We start from the raw sequence: 16,554 nt of genomic DNA on the forward strand, positions 1-16,554 counted from the left end.
TGGCGCTCCCCCTTAGACTCCTATATAGAAGTGGCCGGATTATAGGCTCTGGACTACAACTCCCAGAAGGCGATGCGGCTTCAGGGCCTATCCCGAGGCTGACAATAACCTATCCAATGGTCATTTGCACTGTCCACTGACAGCCTGCGATTCTCGACGTGAACGGCAGCAGTTTCTTCCTTGGGGACATTATGGGCACCAAGTAACTGCTGGAATCTGTAGTTGTTTCTTATACATTTGGGAGCTGTGTGTGCAGGTGGACTAGAGAAAAGAGCAGGCAATGCACACACGTGTCCTCTACACCCGCCCGTACGCGGTCCAGTCCCGGAGCACGCGAGGGCGGAAGTGGTGATGGCCGGCGCGGCCGGAAGTTCGGATCAGCTGATGGGGGAGGCGGTGCCGCAGCCGCCTAGAGGCCCTGGCCGCCCAGCGCTTCGTCCCGGCCTCGAGTCTCGCAGACTGGCCACAATCCCCGCTCTCACCTCGCTGTTGGGTGAGGCCCGGCCCGGTGTCCCTCCCAGGCCTGAGATCCTCGCCCGGCACGGCCGCCCTGAGCGCCCCGGCCACCCCCAGCCCCGGCTCGCCCCTCAGGCCCCGGGCCTCCCCTCAGTCCCCGGCCGGCGGCCCAGGCCCCGGATCCGCGGGGGGAGACCCGGCCCCGGGGGGTGCGGGCCCCATGGAGCTGATGTTCGCGGAGTGGGAGGACGGCGAGCGCTTCTCGTTCGAGGATTCCGACCGCTTTGAGGAGGATTCACTCTGTTCGTTCATCTCCGAGGCCGAGAGCCTTTGCCAGAACTGGCGAGGATGGCGCAAACAGTCAGCGGGGCCCAATTCCCCCACTGGAGGCGGTGGCGGAGGTGGCAGTGGCGGTACCAGAATGCGAGGTGAGGATGAGCGGGGAAGGCTGCGAGGGGGAGGGGAGCAGGCAAACCCCGCTTAGGCCTTGCTAGGGAGCTGTCCGGAGCGGGAGCTGTCCCAAGCTTAGAGCAGACTTCAGGACTCGTTTTTCTGGCCTTCCAGGGCTAGGGTGGCATCTTCACAGCAGACAGAGGAGAGAGAAAGGGGTGGGAAGAGAGAGGAGAAAGAAGAGGGAGCGAGGCGAGATGGAGGGAGGGAGGGGGGAGAGAGAGAGAGAGAGAGAGAGAGAGAGAGAGAGAGAGAGAGAGAGAGAGAGAGATCCCGCGCGCGCTCATTCGCGCGCGCTCACGCAAGCTTGTGTTGTGGCAGAGAACATCCTGGGTTGGCCAGAAAGATCTTTTGTTATTCCTTTACGCCTTAGAGAGCGAATATGGGAGAATACCCTTTCTCTGTTTTAAGAATGTTTAACGGAATTTGGCCTTTAGTAAACCAGAAGTAGCCCGAAAAGAATGTGGTTAGGTGTGGATGGTGAAAAAGTTACCACTTGAAGTGTGTCACTCTGTGAGATGGTGCATGGTTGCTCTGCTCCCAGGATGTTGATCTTTGCTCATAAGCTGCCCTAGGAAAGGATTCTACCAAGAGGAAAGTGGAAGTGATCTTGCCTGTGAGAGGAGATGTCATAATTCATAGGGTTAAACCAGATATTTGCTCCTGGCATCTGTCAGAAGCCAAGGCTGGGGCCGGAGGGTGGGAGCCGTGGACTTCCATAGCTGAGGTCCGGGCAGGAGGGGGAGCAGTTATCTTGGGGCTTTCCTCATGAAGCACCTTTCTTTTGTGTTTCATTCATTCTTGGTCTTCCAGTGAAGCTGGAGATTAGTGCTGTGAAGAATTGTGCTTTGGTAGAGGGAATAGAGAGAAGTGAAGCTAAGAGAAACCTCACAGGCTCAGGGATCATCACATCCTTCCCTTGCTCTGCCCAAGGCAGTTTTTGTCCTGGGCCTTGGTGGAAGCTGGCTTTCTTCAGTAGTTGAAAGGATTAATTTATGTGTTCTAGCCAGGCCATTCTGAAAGACCTGTTCTGCAAGCTCTTCTGTAGGAGCCCCTTTAGGATGGAGAGAAATTTGCCTGTGCCACTTTTTAGGAGTGGTAGCACTCAGCATCAGTTGGAGAGACACCACTTGTCTGCGTGTGTATGCACACATACACACACAGGCCACACTCAGCTTCAATGTGAATCTTTTGTGAGCCCCTTGCTTCTTTCATGTTTGAGAGTGTGGATTATGGGGGGGGCCTTCAAGTTCTCTCACTTTGGGGGGAGTCATTGAAAGCATAGTAGTGAAGATTTTCAGATATTGATACCCTCCTGCATAAGTCAAGATCTTCCCCTTTTCTTCCCTCCCTCCCTCCCTGCCTTCCTCCTGAGATAGGACCTGGCTGTACAGTCTAGGCAGGTCTTGACCCTCCTGTCACAGCCTTCCAGACCTGGCCTGAATACACCATTTCTACCCCATGCCCTCCTCAGCCACCTTCAGTTGCTTAACTCAAAAAAGGCTTGCTGTTGTTTTTGAAAGATTCTCTTCTGTTCTGTGATTTTCTTCTTCTTCTTCTTCTTCTTCTTCTTCTTCTTCTTCTTCTTCTTCTTCTTCTTCTTCTTCTATCAGCCTTCAAGTACAGCTGTTTGCTGTAAGATTGCAGTCCGCTATGCCGTTGCTGCTTTTTGTTAAAACGGTGTAGAAAAACCGAGTGCTGACTCCACCTGCTCCAGGTGATTTCAGGAGCAGCAGCTGGCTGCCCTGGGATAACTATCTCTCCTGGCTTCCAGGATGGGAAGTCAGTCTTTAGCCCTGTAGACACTTCTGCTTCCTGAGATCCCTGAATAATTATCCTGAGTTCTGGCTCATCTTCCCTCCTTAGACGGGGGCCTGCAGTCATTTAGAGAAAGGGGACAAGTAAAAAGGCAATCAGAGGTGAATGAAAGACACAGTACAATGTAGTGTGAATGTAAGTGGAGAGTGTGGGAAATTTGGTGCTGAGGCCTGTGGGTAGATTACCTGCCAAGAGTCCTAGAACACACCTATCTGGCCAGGAGTTTCCTAGAATCTCCCTGCTATCTACTGTTCTGTGCTTGAGGTGGCCAGCTGACTGTGGCTGGAGACTGCCCAGCTGCCCTCTCTCAGAAGGAGTTTTAAGGGTTATTATATCCTGACAAGAAGCGGGTGGGTTGGAGAGATGGCTCAGAGGCTAATAAGAGTGCTTGCTGCTCTTCCATAGGACCTTCATTCAGTTTTCAGCACCCATGTGGGATGGCTCATAACCATCGGTAATTCCAGCCCCAGGGGTTCCTTTGGTCTCCATGGGCTCCTACACACACATGCACAAGCCCACATCCAGACACACAATAAAAAAAATAAAATTTAGGCCAGGTGGTGGTGGCACACGCCTTTAATCTCAGCACTGGGGGAGCAGAGGCAGGCGGATCTCTGTGAGTTCGTGGCCAGCCTGGGCTACAGAGTGAGTTCCAGGAAAGATGCAAAGCTATACAGAGAAACCCTGTTTCTAAAATAAATAAATAAATAAATAAATAAATAAATAAATAAATAAACAAACAAACAAATAAAATTAAACTTAAAAATACAGGGTGTGGTAACATATACCTCCCAGCACTCGGGAGGCAGAGGCAGGTGGATCTCTGAGTTTGAGGCCAGGCTGTTCCAGAACAAGTTCCAGGACAGCCAGGACCACACAGAGAAACCTTATCTCGAAAAGCAACAATAAAAAGAACATAAAAACAAAAACCAGAAAGCCTTCAAAATATATATTTCTAAGAAGAGGGTGTGTGTGCACAGGTACCCAGGGTGTGGTGCTGGTACCAAGTAATTATGGCAAGATAATTATGATCCTTTCTCTTCCACCATCCCAATCTTTGTTTTGAAAGATGGATTGGTAATCCCATTGGTGGAGTTGTCAGCAAAGCAGGTAGCATTTCACATCCCATTTGAAGTGGTGGAAAAAGTTTATCCTCCAGTGCCTGAACAACTCCAACTCCGAATTGCTTTTTGGAGCTTCCCTGAAAATGAAGAGGACATTCGGTGAGTCCAGAGAACTGATACTGGGCAATGAAGTTCTGCTATCTCATACTGGCCGCTGGGCTTTCTGCAGGACAAAGAGATACTGTAGCTGGAACTGCTAAGAGGAAGATAAGGGAAGGGGGAGTGCCTGGGATTTCCCCCTAAGGCGTGCGAATAGAGAGAGTTGCCTGGAACAGTGTCTGGGGAAGGTTATTTGCTGGGTTGTGGCCATGTCCTCTTCTTCCCCCAGTCTGTATTCATGCCTAGCCAATGGCAGTGCGGATGAGTTCCAGCGAGGGGATCAGCTGTTCCGCATGAGGGCTGTGAAAGATCCACTGCAGATAGGTAAGGGTTCCATCATGCCCTGTGGTAACCTTGTTCCTCTCATCACTGGGGTTAAAGATTGAGAACCTTTGTGGCTGACCACGGTTGCACGTGCTTTAATCCCAGTACTCAGGAAGCAGAGGCAGATGGATCTCTGAATTTGAGGCCAGCCTGGTCTCTATAGTGAGTTTGAGGACAGCCACTTAGTTCTTGGACAGCTACATAGAGACCCTGTCTCAAAAAACCAACCAAACAACCAAAACAAGAATTACTGTATATAAATAAGTATGGGGCCAGGGTTGAGAGCAGAGACTCTGACCATGCCCTTATTTCTCCGTAGGGTTCCATCTGAGTGCTACAGTGGTGCCACCGCAGATGGTCCCTCCCAAAGGGGCCTACAATGTGGCTGTGATGTTTGACCGCTGCCGGGTCACCTCCTGTAGCTGTACCTGTGGGGCTGGGGCCAAATGGTGCACCCATGTCGTGGCACTCTGTCTCTTCCGCATTCACAACGTGAGGCCCTCCCAATTTATCCTGGCCCTATCCTACGCTCCATTTCCCCCCTTCTCTGCTGCATGCCTGGCCATAATGTGAGCCCCTTTACCTCCCCTTTGCCCACCTCTCTTCAGCTCCAGCTCCAAAACCTTTTCTCAGGTGGCCCTATTTCTCTTCGCTCCTCCAGGCTTCTGCAGTCTGTCTGCGGGCTCCCGTCTCAGAGTCCCTGTCTCGGTTACAGAGGGACCAGCTTCAGAAATTCGCTCAGTACCTTATCAGTGAGCTCCCTCAGCAGGTGGGTGAGGTGGGCACATCTTCCCACTGCTGCCTTTCAGCCTTTGCGTCAGCCGTCCTGTTAGGTTTGGCCTCCTTGGAGTCACCTGTGCCTTGTTCTCTCTACCTTTGTACCTTTCCCCTCAGATACTCCCCACAGCTCAGCGTCTCCTAGACGAACTCCTTTCTTCCCAGTCAACAGCCATCAACACAGTCTGTGGAGCTCCAGGTGAGCGTGCTGGACAAGCAAGCTAGCAAGCAGCTAGGACAGAGCAGCCCTTACTGAGGGCTCCTTGTTGTCGGGGGAACGAGTGCTTATCAATAGGTGACTGATCACCTGTCATTCCCAGACCCTACAGCAGGGCCCTCAGCTTCAGAGCAGAGCACTTGGTATTTGGATGAGTCAACACTCACTGACAACATAAAGAAGACGTTGCACAAGTTCTGTGGCCCCTCTCCCGTGGTCTTCAGGTAAATTGGACCTCTGCACACTAAATCTGTGCTGAGTAGGAGGTCCTCGGGCCTCCCTCTGATAGAGCTTTGCTCTATTAATGCATCTCATCCCTCCATTGGCATGGTACCCAGCACACAGGTACCAGTGATGAATCATGAGTGATGATGACCTCAGGCAGTCAGAGTGGGTTTCTGTCTGGGCGGAGTCAGGTCCTTTTTTCTCCTCCTTTGGCTGGTCGTACTGATGCAGATGCACAGAAAGGTCAAGATTTTGTCTCAGGTGTCCTTTCTCCTCCACTCTGTATTCTGGGTCAGGATTCCCTCTAGATCAAAGCCCTACTCTGTTTTAACCCCCTTCATTCAGCCCTACCTCCTCCTCATGTTCTCTGTTCCTTCTACAGTGATGTAAACTCTATGTATCTGTCTTCCACGGAACCTCCTGCCGCTGCTGAATGGGCATGTCTGTTGCGCCCTCTGAGGGGCCGAGAACCCGAGGGTGTCTGGAACCTGCTTAGCATTGTTCGAGAGATGTTCAAGCGGAGGGACAGCAATGCTGCTCCTCTGCTAGAGATCCTCACTGACCAGTGCCTCACCTATGAACAGGTAACACCTCAGGACGGGAGCTGCGTGGTAGTTCCTTCTTTCCCTCTCGTCGTCGTCGTCGTAGTAGTCTCCTTTTTCTGACAGGAACTTGGGGGAGGGGAGGGGCTTCTTGGATTTCCTGAGCTATGGTACACCTCACAGTTCTCTTGGTCTCCAGATAACAGGCTGGTGGTACAGTGTGCGCACCTCAGCCTCACACAGCAGTGCCAGTGGTCACACAGGCCGTAGCAATGGGCAGTCAGAGGTAGCAGCCCACGCATGTGCAAGTATGTGTGATGAGATGGTCACACTATGGAGGCTGGCTGTGCTGGACCCTGCCCTCAGCCCTCAGCGGTGAGTCTTCCCAGGATGCCCACATCCTGACAAGGCCAGCCCAGGCCAGCCTGAACACTGGTATCCTCCTCGAGTGTGGGGATTTCTCTCATGGGGGATGGGAAGTGCCGAGCACTGGTGTTGCCGGCATTTGTGAGTCCTGTTTCTGACAGGCTTTCTTCTTTCCCTCCGGGCCCTCCCCTCTGTGCCCCTTCTCTATGCCTTTGAGGGTGCATTCCTATTTTATTTCCTCCTTCCCACTCTCAGCAACTGCTTGTCCCCCTAGAGTGGCCTCCTGCCCTTTGTTTCCACAGCCGCCGGGAGCTGTGCGCTCAGCTGCGTCAGTGGCAGCTGAAGGTGATCGAGAACGTCAAGCGGGGACAGCACAAGAAGGCCCTGGAGAGGCTCTTCCCTGGCTTCCGGCCAGCAGTGGAGGCCTGCTACTTTAACTGGGAAGAGGCCTACCCCCTTCCCGGTGTCACCTACAGTGGCACTGACCGGAAGCTAGCCCTGTGCTGGGCCCGGGCTCTGCCTGCTAGGCCAGGAGGCTCTCGATCTGGGGGCCTGGAAGAGTCCCGACCCCGACCTCTTCCTACTGAGCCAGCTGTGAGGCCCAAGGAACCTGGGGCCAAGCGCAAAGGACTGGGTGAGGGGGTCTCCTCACAGCGGGGTCCCCGCCGCCTCTCTACTGAAGGAGGAGATAAGACTCTGCATAAGATGGGTGCAGGTGGGGGCAAAGCCAAGGTCCTGGGTGGGCCTGGCAGTGGGGGCAAGAGCTCGGCAGGCAGTGGGAGCAAACGACGGCTAAGCAGTGAAGACAGCTCCCTGGAACCAGACCTGGCAGAGATGAGCCTGGACGACAGCAGCCTGGCCCTGGGTGCAGAGGCCAGCACCTTTGGTGGATTTCCTGAGAGTCCTCCTCCCTGTCCTTCGGTTGGCTCCCGAGGACCTTCCACCTTCCTGCCCGAGCCCCCAGATACTTATGAGGAAGATGCTGGTGTGTACTTCTCAGAAGGACCTGAACCTCCCACAGCCTCTGCTGGCCGCCCTAGCCTGCTGCCCGGGGAGGTCTGTAGCCGAGATGACCTCCCTTCCACAGACGACAGTGGCAGTGGGCTCCACAAAACTAAAGAAGCGGCTCCTGCAGTTGGAGAGGAGGAGGATGACTACCAAGCGTATTACCTGAATGCTCAGGATGGGGCTGGAGGCGAGGAGGAGAAGGCCGAGGGCGGGGCTGGGGAGGAGCACGACCTGTTTGCTGGGTTGAAGCCGCTGGAACAGGAGAGCCGAATGGAGGTGAGGGGACTGGAGAAGAGGGGGAGGGTGAGTGTTCCTTTGCAGTGGCTCTAGTTGGAAGGATCAAGATCATTAGCATGCCTGTTGACGTTCTGCAGAGTATCCTAATCGGCCTCCTGGTCTGCAGTGTGTCCTCTCTACTGCTCCCACGTTGAGGCTTTCTGGACACTTCTCAGATACTGTGTCTGTGTACTACTAAGTCTTCAGTGGTGGCTGCTGCCCTAGAATAAAGCCGAAGGTCCTGGGCATGACCTGTGGGGCTCCACTCTGTCTGACCTTGGCCAGTTTCTCCAGTGTTGACTTTGTCTTTCATCCTCTGTGCCGGTCACTTAGTCCTGGAGCTTACCACGCTCCCTCTTGCCTACATACTTAGGTACAAATTGGCCTTTCTGCCTGGAATTCTCTTCTCACCAGGCTTGGTTAGCTCTTGTTCTTTTTTCAGGTCTTAGAGACCTTAAAATTCTGAGAGATAGGGACATAGGTTGATGAACTCAGAATCCCCTCCTTGCCAGGTGTGGTAGCAGATGCCTGTGATTTTAGCGCTTGGGAGGTTGACGCAGGAGAATTTCCAGTTGGAGGCCAGCTTGAGCTACATAGGGAGACCCTGGCTCAGATAAAATAAAACAGCCCTTGTCTTCTGAGAAGTCTCTCTTTGAGCTCCCACAGCCTCTGCTGGCTCCCCTAGCCTACTGTACCTGAGATGACCCCCTACCACAGATGAGAGTAGCAGTGATCCTCTGTTCCAAGTCCGTACAAGCCAGCCTATCCGTTTGCCCCCCTTTTGCCCTTTCTTACTTGGTATCACATAATCTTGAATGTTGGTTGTGTCTGTGACCAGACTGAACTCGTGTGGTCTGCCCAGGATCAGCATGGGCCAGTGCTTTAGGAATATGTGCCTCATAGTCAAGTGTGATGTTCTCCAAGGGAAGGCCTTTGATCTTTTGGTCCTATGTTCTGTAGGTGTTATTTGCCTGTGCTGAGGCCCTGCATGCCCATGGCTACAGCAGTGAGGCCTCCCGCCTCACCGTGGAGCTTGCCCAGGACCTGCTAGCCAACCCACCTGACCTCAAGGTAGAGCCGCCCCCTGCCAAGGTGAGAGAGACCTCCTTCCTCTACTTTCCTGGCTCCACTTATCCCTGATCCTGTTCCCACCCCAAAGGAGAGCCTCCTTCTACCTCCACTGAGGTGAATCAGACTCATTTGTCCAACTCTTTGCACTTCCATTTAGGGCAAGAAAAACAAGGTATCCACAAGCCGTCAGACCTGGGTGGCCACCAACACCCTCACCAAAGCAGCTTTCCTGTTGACAGTGCTCAGTGAGCGCCCAGAGCACCACAACCTGGCCTTCCGAGTTGGCATGTTTGCCTTGGAGCTCCAGCGGCCCCCTGCTTCCACCAAGGCCTTGGAGGTCAGACGTTCCATCTGAGTCTTGTCCTTGATCATGTCACTTCTTCATCTCCATTGAGGTACAGGTGGTCTGAGTTCCTTCCTGTACTCTCAGGTAAAGCTGGCATATCAGGAATCTGAGGTGGCTGCTCTGCTCAAGAAGATCCCTCTGGGTCCCAGTGAAATGAGTACCATGCGGTGCCGGGCAGAAGAACTCCGGGAGGGCACGCTCTGTGACTACCGGCCTGTGCTGCCCCTCATGTTGGCCAGTTTCATCTTTGATGTCCTCTGTGCTCCAGGTATAGTATCTGCCCTACAGTAAGTGGAGGACTTGTGGGGAGAAGGGTAGTTGTTTGTTTTTTTTAAAGGAAACCCAAGAACTGTAAGACTCTGGCTGAGTCATCTTTAGGACCCATCAGGCAGCTTCATGGGTAGGTCTTGGATGATGAGGGTCTTGGATTTCTTTGCATTCTTTCCTGTGATACTTTTGTTTGCCTGACTTAACCCATTTTCATCTAGTGGTTTCTCCCACGGGTTCCCGGCCCCCAAGTCGCAACTGGAATAACGAGATGCCTGGAGATGAGGAGCTGGGATTTGAAGCGGCAGTTGCTGCCTTGGGTAAGTGTCTTGTCTTGAACATGTCCTTGAGCAAAGCCTGGCTCAGAGCTTGAGGGGTTGTGATGGGAAAGTCAGGAGTACATGTGTGGACCATCTACTTAGTGCTATGACACAGTCAGGAACTTAGAGCAGGGGCTGGAGAGCTGGCTCAGCAGTTACGAGCACCTGCTGCTTTTCCAAAGGACCCAGGGTCCAGTTCTCAGCACCCACATGATGGCTCACAACCATCTGTAATTCCATTTTCCAAGGGATAAAATGCCCTCTCTTCTGGCTTCCATGGGCACTGCAAGTACATGGTACATACATACATACATGTAAGCCAAACACATAAATAAAAATAAATAAAATTTAAATATGTGCTACATATGGTGGGTGTTTAAAGCGCAGCAAAATAAAAATCAAAAGAAAGGTCTCAGGGAGGTGACAGATTAGGTAAAGTAGGTTAAAAGATCAGGAAGTTGTAGACAGGAAATTATCAGGAATGGCCTCAGCTCTAATACCAAATACGATGGTTATGCCTGCAATCCCAGTACTTGGGAGGTAGTGGCAGGAAGATCAGGAGTTTTTCATCCTTGCCTACATAGCAAGTTTGAGGCCAGCCTGAGCTACATGAAATCTTGCCTCAAAAAAGCAAGCAAGCAAGCAAACAAAAAGTTGGATGTGCCTGGGTGTGGTGCTGCACACCTTTAATTCCAGTAGAGTAGAACAGGTTACAAAAGTCTTGGAAAGCGGACAGAGCTAAGGCTGTATATGATAAGCTGGGGACCTTTTTCTCATGAGCTGGTGGCTGGAACTGGCTTATGTGCTTCTGCTGTCTTTGGAGCTATGACCACTCCTAACCCCCAAGAGTACCTCCTCACAGGCATGAAGACAACAGTGAGCGAGGCGGAACATCCCCTCCTCTGTGAAGGCACACGCCGGGAAAAGGGCGACCTGGCCTTAGCACTCATGATCACTTACAAGGATGACCAGGCCAAGCTCAAGAAGGTAAGGGACTGAGGTACTGGGTGTTTGCCAGGCAGCAAGTGAGCAAACTGTCACTCTCTTTCTCAGAAGTTGCCAGTACAATGACCAAAGTACTGGTTTGCCTGTAGGAGGTAAGTAGAGAATCTTGGAGACTTCTCATAAAGAACAAGAGACCAATGGTTCTTATAGGTATGCTTGGGCATGAGGTGGAAGAAGAGAAGCAGAGAGCATAAAGTCAATCATTCATTTATTTCAATATTTATTGAATATCAGTATATTCAGTCCTCAGGTAAGTGTTATGGAAGATTCCGAGACATGTAAGCGGGGAGGTTATCCTGTAGTTACAACTGGGGAAGACTACCTGAGGAGGTAGCACTGGGCTGCTTCAAGGAGACAGGAAGGTAACAGAATTCAGGAAATAAAGGACGTCATGTTACTGCTTGTCTCTCCTCCAGATCTTAGACAAACTCTTGGACCGAGAAAGCCAGACACATAAGCCACAGACACTGAGTTCTTTCTACTCATCTAGCCGTCCAGCCACGGCCAACCAGAGATCTCCTTCAAAGCATGGGGCCCCCGCTGCGCCCGGGGCCCTGCAACCTCTGACTTCAAGCTCTGCAGGGCCTGCTCAGCCAGGGAATGTGACAGGGGCTGGGCCAGGTCCCACTGAGGGCTTCACAGAGAAGAATGTGCCTGGTGAGGTGGGGGCACTGGGCAGGGGGTGAGTGGTACAGTCATGTTGTGCCCTTTCCTCATCCCAGTATCCTATTTCCTCATTCAGAAAACTCCCCACATTCCCCCTGTGAGGGTCTCCCACCTGAGGCAGCTTTGACTCCACGGCCGGAGGGGAAGGTTCCTAGCCGCCTGGCTCTTGGCAGTCGTGGAGGCTATAATGGTCGAGGTTGGGGCTCCCCAGGGCGGCCCAAAAAGAAGCACACAGGTAGGAGAACCTATGGGATGGCACGGAGCGTAGGCTAGTGGTGAAGGCTGGAGACTGACTTCAGGTACTCCTGATTCCCGACACTGGCTTGTTTTGGGGTACTAGGCATGGCCAGCATTGACAGCAGTGCCCCTGAAACTACGTCGGACAGCTCTCCCACCCTAAGCCGAAGGCCGCTTCGAGGGGGCTGGGCCCCTACTTCCTGGGGTCGAGGACAAGATAGTGACAGCATTAGCAGCTCTTCCTCAGACTCCCTGGGCTCCTCATCCTCCAGTGGAAGCCGCCGGGCTAGTGCCAGTGGAGGGGCCCGGGCAAAGACGGTTGAAGTTGGCAGGTCAGTAGGGAGGAATGCCCAGCTCTCTAATCTAGCCCATCCTCAAAACCAACTCCTAGTGTGACCTAGCTGTTGTCCCTAACAGCCTTACTTACCCAGGTCTCTCCTAACCTCCTTGGACACGATTTTGAAGAAACTCCAACCCTGTCAATACCCCATTGCTCCTTCAGGTGTTACAAGGGCCGCCGCCCTGAGAGTCATGCCCCCCACGTACCCAATCAGCCATCAGAGGCAGCTGCACACTTCTACTTCGAATTGGCGAAGACAGTTCTGATCAAGGCAGGGGGCAACAGCAGCACCTCCATTTTCACTCACCCATCTTCCTCAGGAGGCCATCAGGGTCCTCACCGCAACCTGCACCTTTGCGCCTTTGAGATTGGGCTTTATGCCCTTGGCCTGCACAACTTTGTTTCTCCTAACTGGCTCTCCCGTACCTATTCTTCCCATGTATCCTGGATTACAGGTAAGTAATCCAGTGTCCTGATTTGCATACAGGATGGAGGTGGATTGGAAGGAAGGGTCTTGTCTTTGTGACATTGCTGATCTGATGACAGATATCATCCCCAGACCTCCAGGGGTGCCCACTTTGCTCCTTTTCTTTTCCCTAAAGGGCAGGCAATGGAGATTGGCAGTGCAGCCCTGACTATTCTGGTGGAATGCTGGGATGGGCATCTGACGCCCCCTGAGGTTGCATCACTGGCTGACAGAGCATCACGGGCACGAGACTCCAACATGGTGAGGGCAGCGGCCGAGCTGGCTCTAAGCTGCCTGCCTCATGCCCATGCGCTGAACCCCAATGAAATTCAGCGAGCCCTGGTGCAGTGCAAGGAACAGGTACCTCTGCTCTCAGCTGTCTGTGCACGGGGAACTTCAGGGCAGCACTTCTCCTCCTAAAAAGTTTGTGTGTGTGTGTATATGATGGGGTGGGGTATGTGCCACAGTAGGTATGTGTGGAGGCCAGACAGCTTGTAGTTTCTTTTCTTACACCTTGTGGGCCTGAGGAATCAGACTCAAGTTGTCAGGCTTGGCAGCAAGTGTCTTTACCTACAAGCTGTCTTGTGGCCCGCCCTTCCTTCCTTCCTTCCTTCCTCCTTCCTTCCTTCCTCCTTCCTTCCTTCCTTCCTTCCTTCCTTCCTTCCTTCCTTCCTTCCTTCCTCCTTCCTTCCTTCCTTCCTTCCTTCCTTCCTTCCTTCCTTCCTTCCAAGAGGCCTAAGTCGCTTAGGATGGGCTTGAACTTACTTCTGCTTCAGCCTTCTGAGTAGCTGGGACATGCTATTATAATAATAATAATATTAGTATGGGGTCTAGGGGCCCTCTTGATTTCCCCGTATTTAAGAGTTTATGAAGCATCTAATTTTTCTCTCATTGTAACATTTCACATATTATAGGTTGAGTATCTGTTAGGTTCAGGATTAGAAGTGTTTTGGATTTCAGGTTTCAGAATATTTTCCTAAATATGAGCTATCTTGGGGATAGAACCCAAATCTAATTATGAATTTCATATTTTGTGTATTAATTACACACATAGCCTAGAGATAATCTTGTGTTTCTCTCGCCCTCTTTCTCTCCAGTGTATGTATTAGTATTTATGGGGAATTGAACCCAGGGCCTCATACAGACTAGGCAAGCAACTGAATTACACTCTCTAGCCCTGTTTGTGCATGAAAGTCGTATTTTCCACTTGAGGTATCATGTTAGTATTCAAAATGTTTCTGATTTTAGTGTTTCCAATTTTCAAATTAGGGATATTCAATAATATGAATTCACATTTTCACATTCATCCTTTATATTCATATATTATGTGTTGCTTTCTATGATATTTATCCTGTTATAATCCTAAAGCTAGGGTTTTACATTACATTACATACACAAGGAAATAGTGGCTTACCCTTAGGGACCAGGATGACCCCTGAGGGTGGCCTTAGAGAAATGATGAGCTCTGAGCGGCAGGTTATTTGTGCGGTGTCTGTGTGAAGCACTCCCTGCTGATCCTGTGAGCACTGGCCCTGATTTCCGATGCCCCCCCCCCCCCCCCAACTAGCCATCATTCCTGGGTAAGGCTCTGTGTTCCTTTCCAGGATAACCTCATGTTGGAGAAGGCCTGCATGGCGGTGGAAGAGGCGGCCAAGGGTGGGGGTGTATACCCTGAAGTGCTGTTTGAGGTTGCTCACCAGTGGTTTTGGCTCTATGAACAGACGGCAGGCGGCCCATCCACAGCCCGTGAAGGGGCTACAAGCTGTAGCGGCAGTGGGATGAGGGCTGCTGGGGAGGCTGGGCGGGGGCTGCCTGAGGGCAGGGGTGCCCCAGGGACTGAACCTGTCACAGTGGCTGCAGCAGCAGTGACAGCAGCAGCCACAGTGGTCCCAGTCATCTCAGTGGGATCCAGTTTATATCCAGGTCCAGGACTGGGGCACGGTCATTCCCCTGGCCTGCACCCCTACACTGCTCTACAGCCCCACCTGCCCTGCAGCCCTCAGTACCTCACTCACCCAGCTCACCCTGCCCACCCTATGCCTCATATGCCCCGGCCTGCCGTCTTCCCTGTGCCCAGCTCTGCATACCCACAGGTGAGACTCGTCTTTTCCTGGCGGTGTGGGGCATGTGGGAGAACACCAGGAGTTCATAGGGGTTGGAGTAGAGTACTTTGGGAGTTCACTAGGGCTGTCCAGGAGTCCTGGTGAGATGACGGGTCAATGGGAGACCAAGGGCAATCAAGAATGTAGGAATGCGCACTTGTCACCAACATAACTTGCTATCTGCTCTTTTCCCCATCGTATAGGGTGTGCATCCTGCATTCCTGGGGGCTCAATACCCCTACTCAGTGACTCCTCCCTCACTTGCTGCCACTGCTGTATCTTTCCCTGTCCCTTCTATGGCTCCCATCACAGTCCATCCCTACCACACAGAGCCAGGGCTCCCACTGCCAACCAGTGTGGCCTGTGAGTTTCTGGGACAGGGAGCAGGTGAATGGAGGGGAGGTGCACAGGACATGGGAGGTGGGGGGAATCTTTTCTGCACATCTTCTCTCACACGTCTCTCGATCTACCCTCAGTGAGCAGTGTCCACCCAGCACCCACATTTCCAGCCATCCAGGGTGCCTCACTGCCTGCTCTGACCACGCAGCCCAGCCCCCTGGTAAGCGGAGGTTTTCCACCACCCGAGGAGGAGACACACAGCCAGCCAGTCAGTCCACACAGCCTGCACCACCTGCATGCTGCTTACCGTGTTGGTGAGAAGCCCCTTCTGTACTCCTACCTACAGCTACGTGAGGGGCTCTTCAGTGGACTTCCTCCACTGGCTCTGAATTTTACTGTGGGTCAGGTACCAAGCTGGGGTAAAAGGTGGAGGAGATACCCGATTGTGTGCCCATCTGTGTTTCCTAGGGATGCTGGCACTGGAGATGCTGGGTCGCCGGGCACACAACGATCACCCCAACAACTTCTCCCGCTCCCCCCCCTACACAGATGATGTCAAATGGTTGCTGGGGCTGGCAGCAAAGCTGGGTAACACCTCCCCTCCCCAGGACCATTGTCCCCCGACCTGATTCCCTACCCTCCTATCCCAGACCTCCTTCCTAGCTCTTGCTCAAGAGTTGAGGCCTTGGTCGGGTATGTGTGCAAGCGCGGGGGGCGGAAGGTTACCTCAGCTCCTGGGGTGGAGGGAGGCTCTCTGTCAGGCCAGAGCTGAGATATATAAGCGGGTCCCTAGGGCAGAGGTGGCCACCCCCGTCTCATGCCCCTCCCCCTGCCCCCCAGGAGTGAACTACGTGCACCAGTTCTGTGTGGGGGCAGCCAAGGGGGTGCTGAGCCCGTTTGTGCTGCAGGAGATCGTCATGGAGACGCTGCAGCGGCTGAACCCCATTCATGCCCACAACCATCTTCGGGCCCCGGCCTTCCACCAGCTGGTGCAGCGCTGTCAGCAGGCATACATGCAGGTGATAACTTAGGAAATATGCAGCAAGGTGGAGCACCTCCTGGGCAGGAGGACCAGAGCCCTTAGCATGTTAAGGGAGGTGGGCCCCAGTTGTGTGCGCTTTGTGCCAAGACTCCCCTCCAACCCACCCTCCAGTACATCCATCACCGCTTAATTCATCTGACCCCTGCCGACTACGACGACTTTGTGAATGCGATCCGCAGTGCCCGCAGCGCCTTCTGCCTGACCCCCATGGGCATGATGCAGTTCAACGACATCCTGCAGAACCTCAAGCGCAGCAAACAGACCAAGGAGCTGTGGCAGCGGGTCTCTCTCGAGATAACCACCTTCTCCCCCTGAGTCTGGCCCCTCTAGGGCCCTATATAGGGACGCAGGCCTGTGGCTATGGGGGCCCCTCACACGGAGGGAGTGACTCTTGGCTGGACAGATCATCCCCACTCAATTCCCTGGTAGCCCAGACTGGCAGCTGCTCTTGGGCTGTAGCTTGGGGCCAAGATGTCTCAGACCTTAGAAGCTTAGGGCTGGGGGAGACAGCCTTGTCTGGGAGAGGGCGTTGGGTGGCCTCTGGTATTTATTTGGCATTTATAAATATATAAAGTCCTTTTTTACTCTATTCTCTGGGTCTTTCCCTTCTTCCTTGTGTAGAAGAGCTGTGGAAAGGCAGTTGATACCTGCTATATTCTGGGTGGTTCTCA

At 52.9% G+C, this 16,554-nt stretch overlaps 1 protein-coding gene across 6 annotated transcripts; it reads left to right on the forward strand.

Annotated features, from left to right (window-relative positions):
- Positions 1 to 364: 364 nt before the first annotated feature.
- Zswim8 (zinc finger SWIM-type containing 8) lies at positions 365 to 16,472 on the forward strand. 6 transcript variants are annotated; one of them, XM_059273814.1, is made up of 26 exons: positions 365 to 884; positions 3,794 to 3,947; positions 4,177 to 4,271; positions 4,591 to 4,763; positions 4,933 to 5,040; positions 5,166 to 5,247; positions 5,369 to 5,489; positions 5,873 to 6,074; positions 6,232 to 6,407; positions 6,701 to 7,682; positions 8,643 to 8,753; positions 8,911 to 9,090; positions 9,184 to 9,367; positions 9,588 to 9,686; positions 10,549 to 10,673; positions 11,108 to 11,348; positions 11,434 to 11,592; positions 11,698 to 11,926; positions 12,097 to 12,389; positions 12,537 to 12,760; positions 14,005 to 14,493; positions 14,706 to 14,889; positions 14,979 to 15,155; positions 15,310 to 15,429; positions 15,750 to 15,860; positions 15,995 to 16,472. In XM_059273814.1, exons 1-26 carry the CDS (start codon positions 677 to 679, stop codon positions 16,453 to 16,455), a joined length of 5,688 nt encoding a protein of 1,895 aa, XP_059129797.1. In that variant the 5' UTR covers positions 365 to 676; the 3' UTR covers positions 16,456 to 16,472. The 6 variants fall into 6 exon arrangements, with proteins under 6 accessions (XP_059129797.1, XP_059129796.1, XP_059129798.1 ...); XM_059273813.1 differs by having other exon boundaries at positions 366 to 884; positions 8,643 to 8,774; XM_059273815.1 differs by having other exon boundaries at positions 366 to 884; positions 8,643 to 8,774; positions 14,706 to 14,865.
- Positions 16,473 to 16,554: the final 82 nt, after the last annotated feature.

This window comes from Peromyscus eremicus, chromosome 9 (assembly GCF_949786415.1).
Source record: "Peromyscus eremicus chromosome 9, PerEre_H2_v1, whole genome shotgun sequence".
Classification (NCBI taxonomy): domain Eukaryota; kingdom Metazoa; phylum Chordata; class Mammalia; order Rodentia; family Cricetidae; genus Peromyscus; species Peromyscus eremicus.

Coding starts and splice junctions, on each gene's coding strand:
- Zswim8 (XM_059273813.1), top strand. CDS start 677: ATGGAGCTGATGTTCGCGGAGTGGGAGGACGGCGAGCGCTTCTCGTTC. Junction 11,349..11,433: donor CACAGAGAAGAATGTGCCTG/GTGAGGTGGGGG, acceptor TTCCTCATTCAG/AAAACTCCCCACATTCCCCC. Junction 15,430..15,749: donor GGGGCTGGCAGCAAAGCTGG/GTAACACCTCCC, acceptor TTTGTGCTGCAG/GAGATCGTCATGGAGACGCT.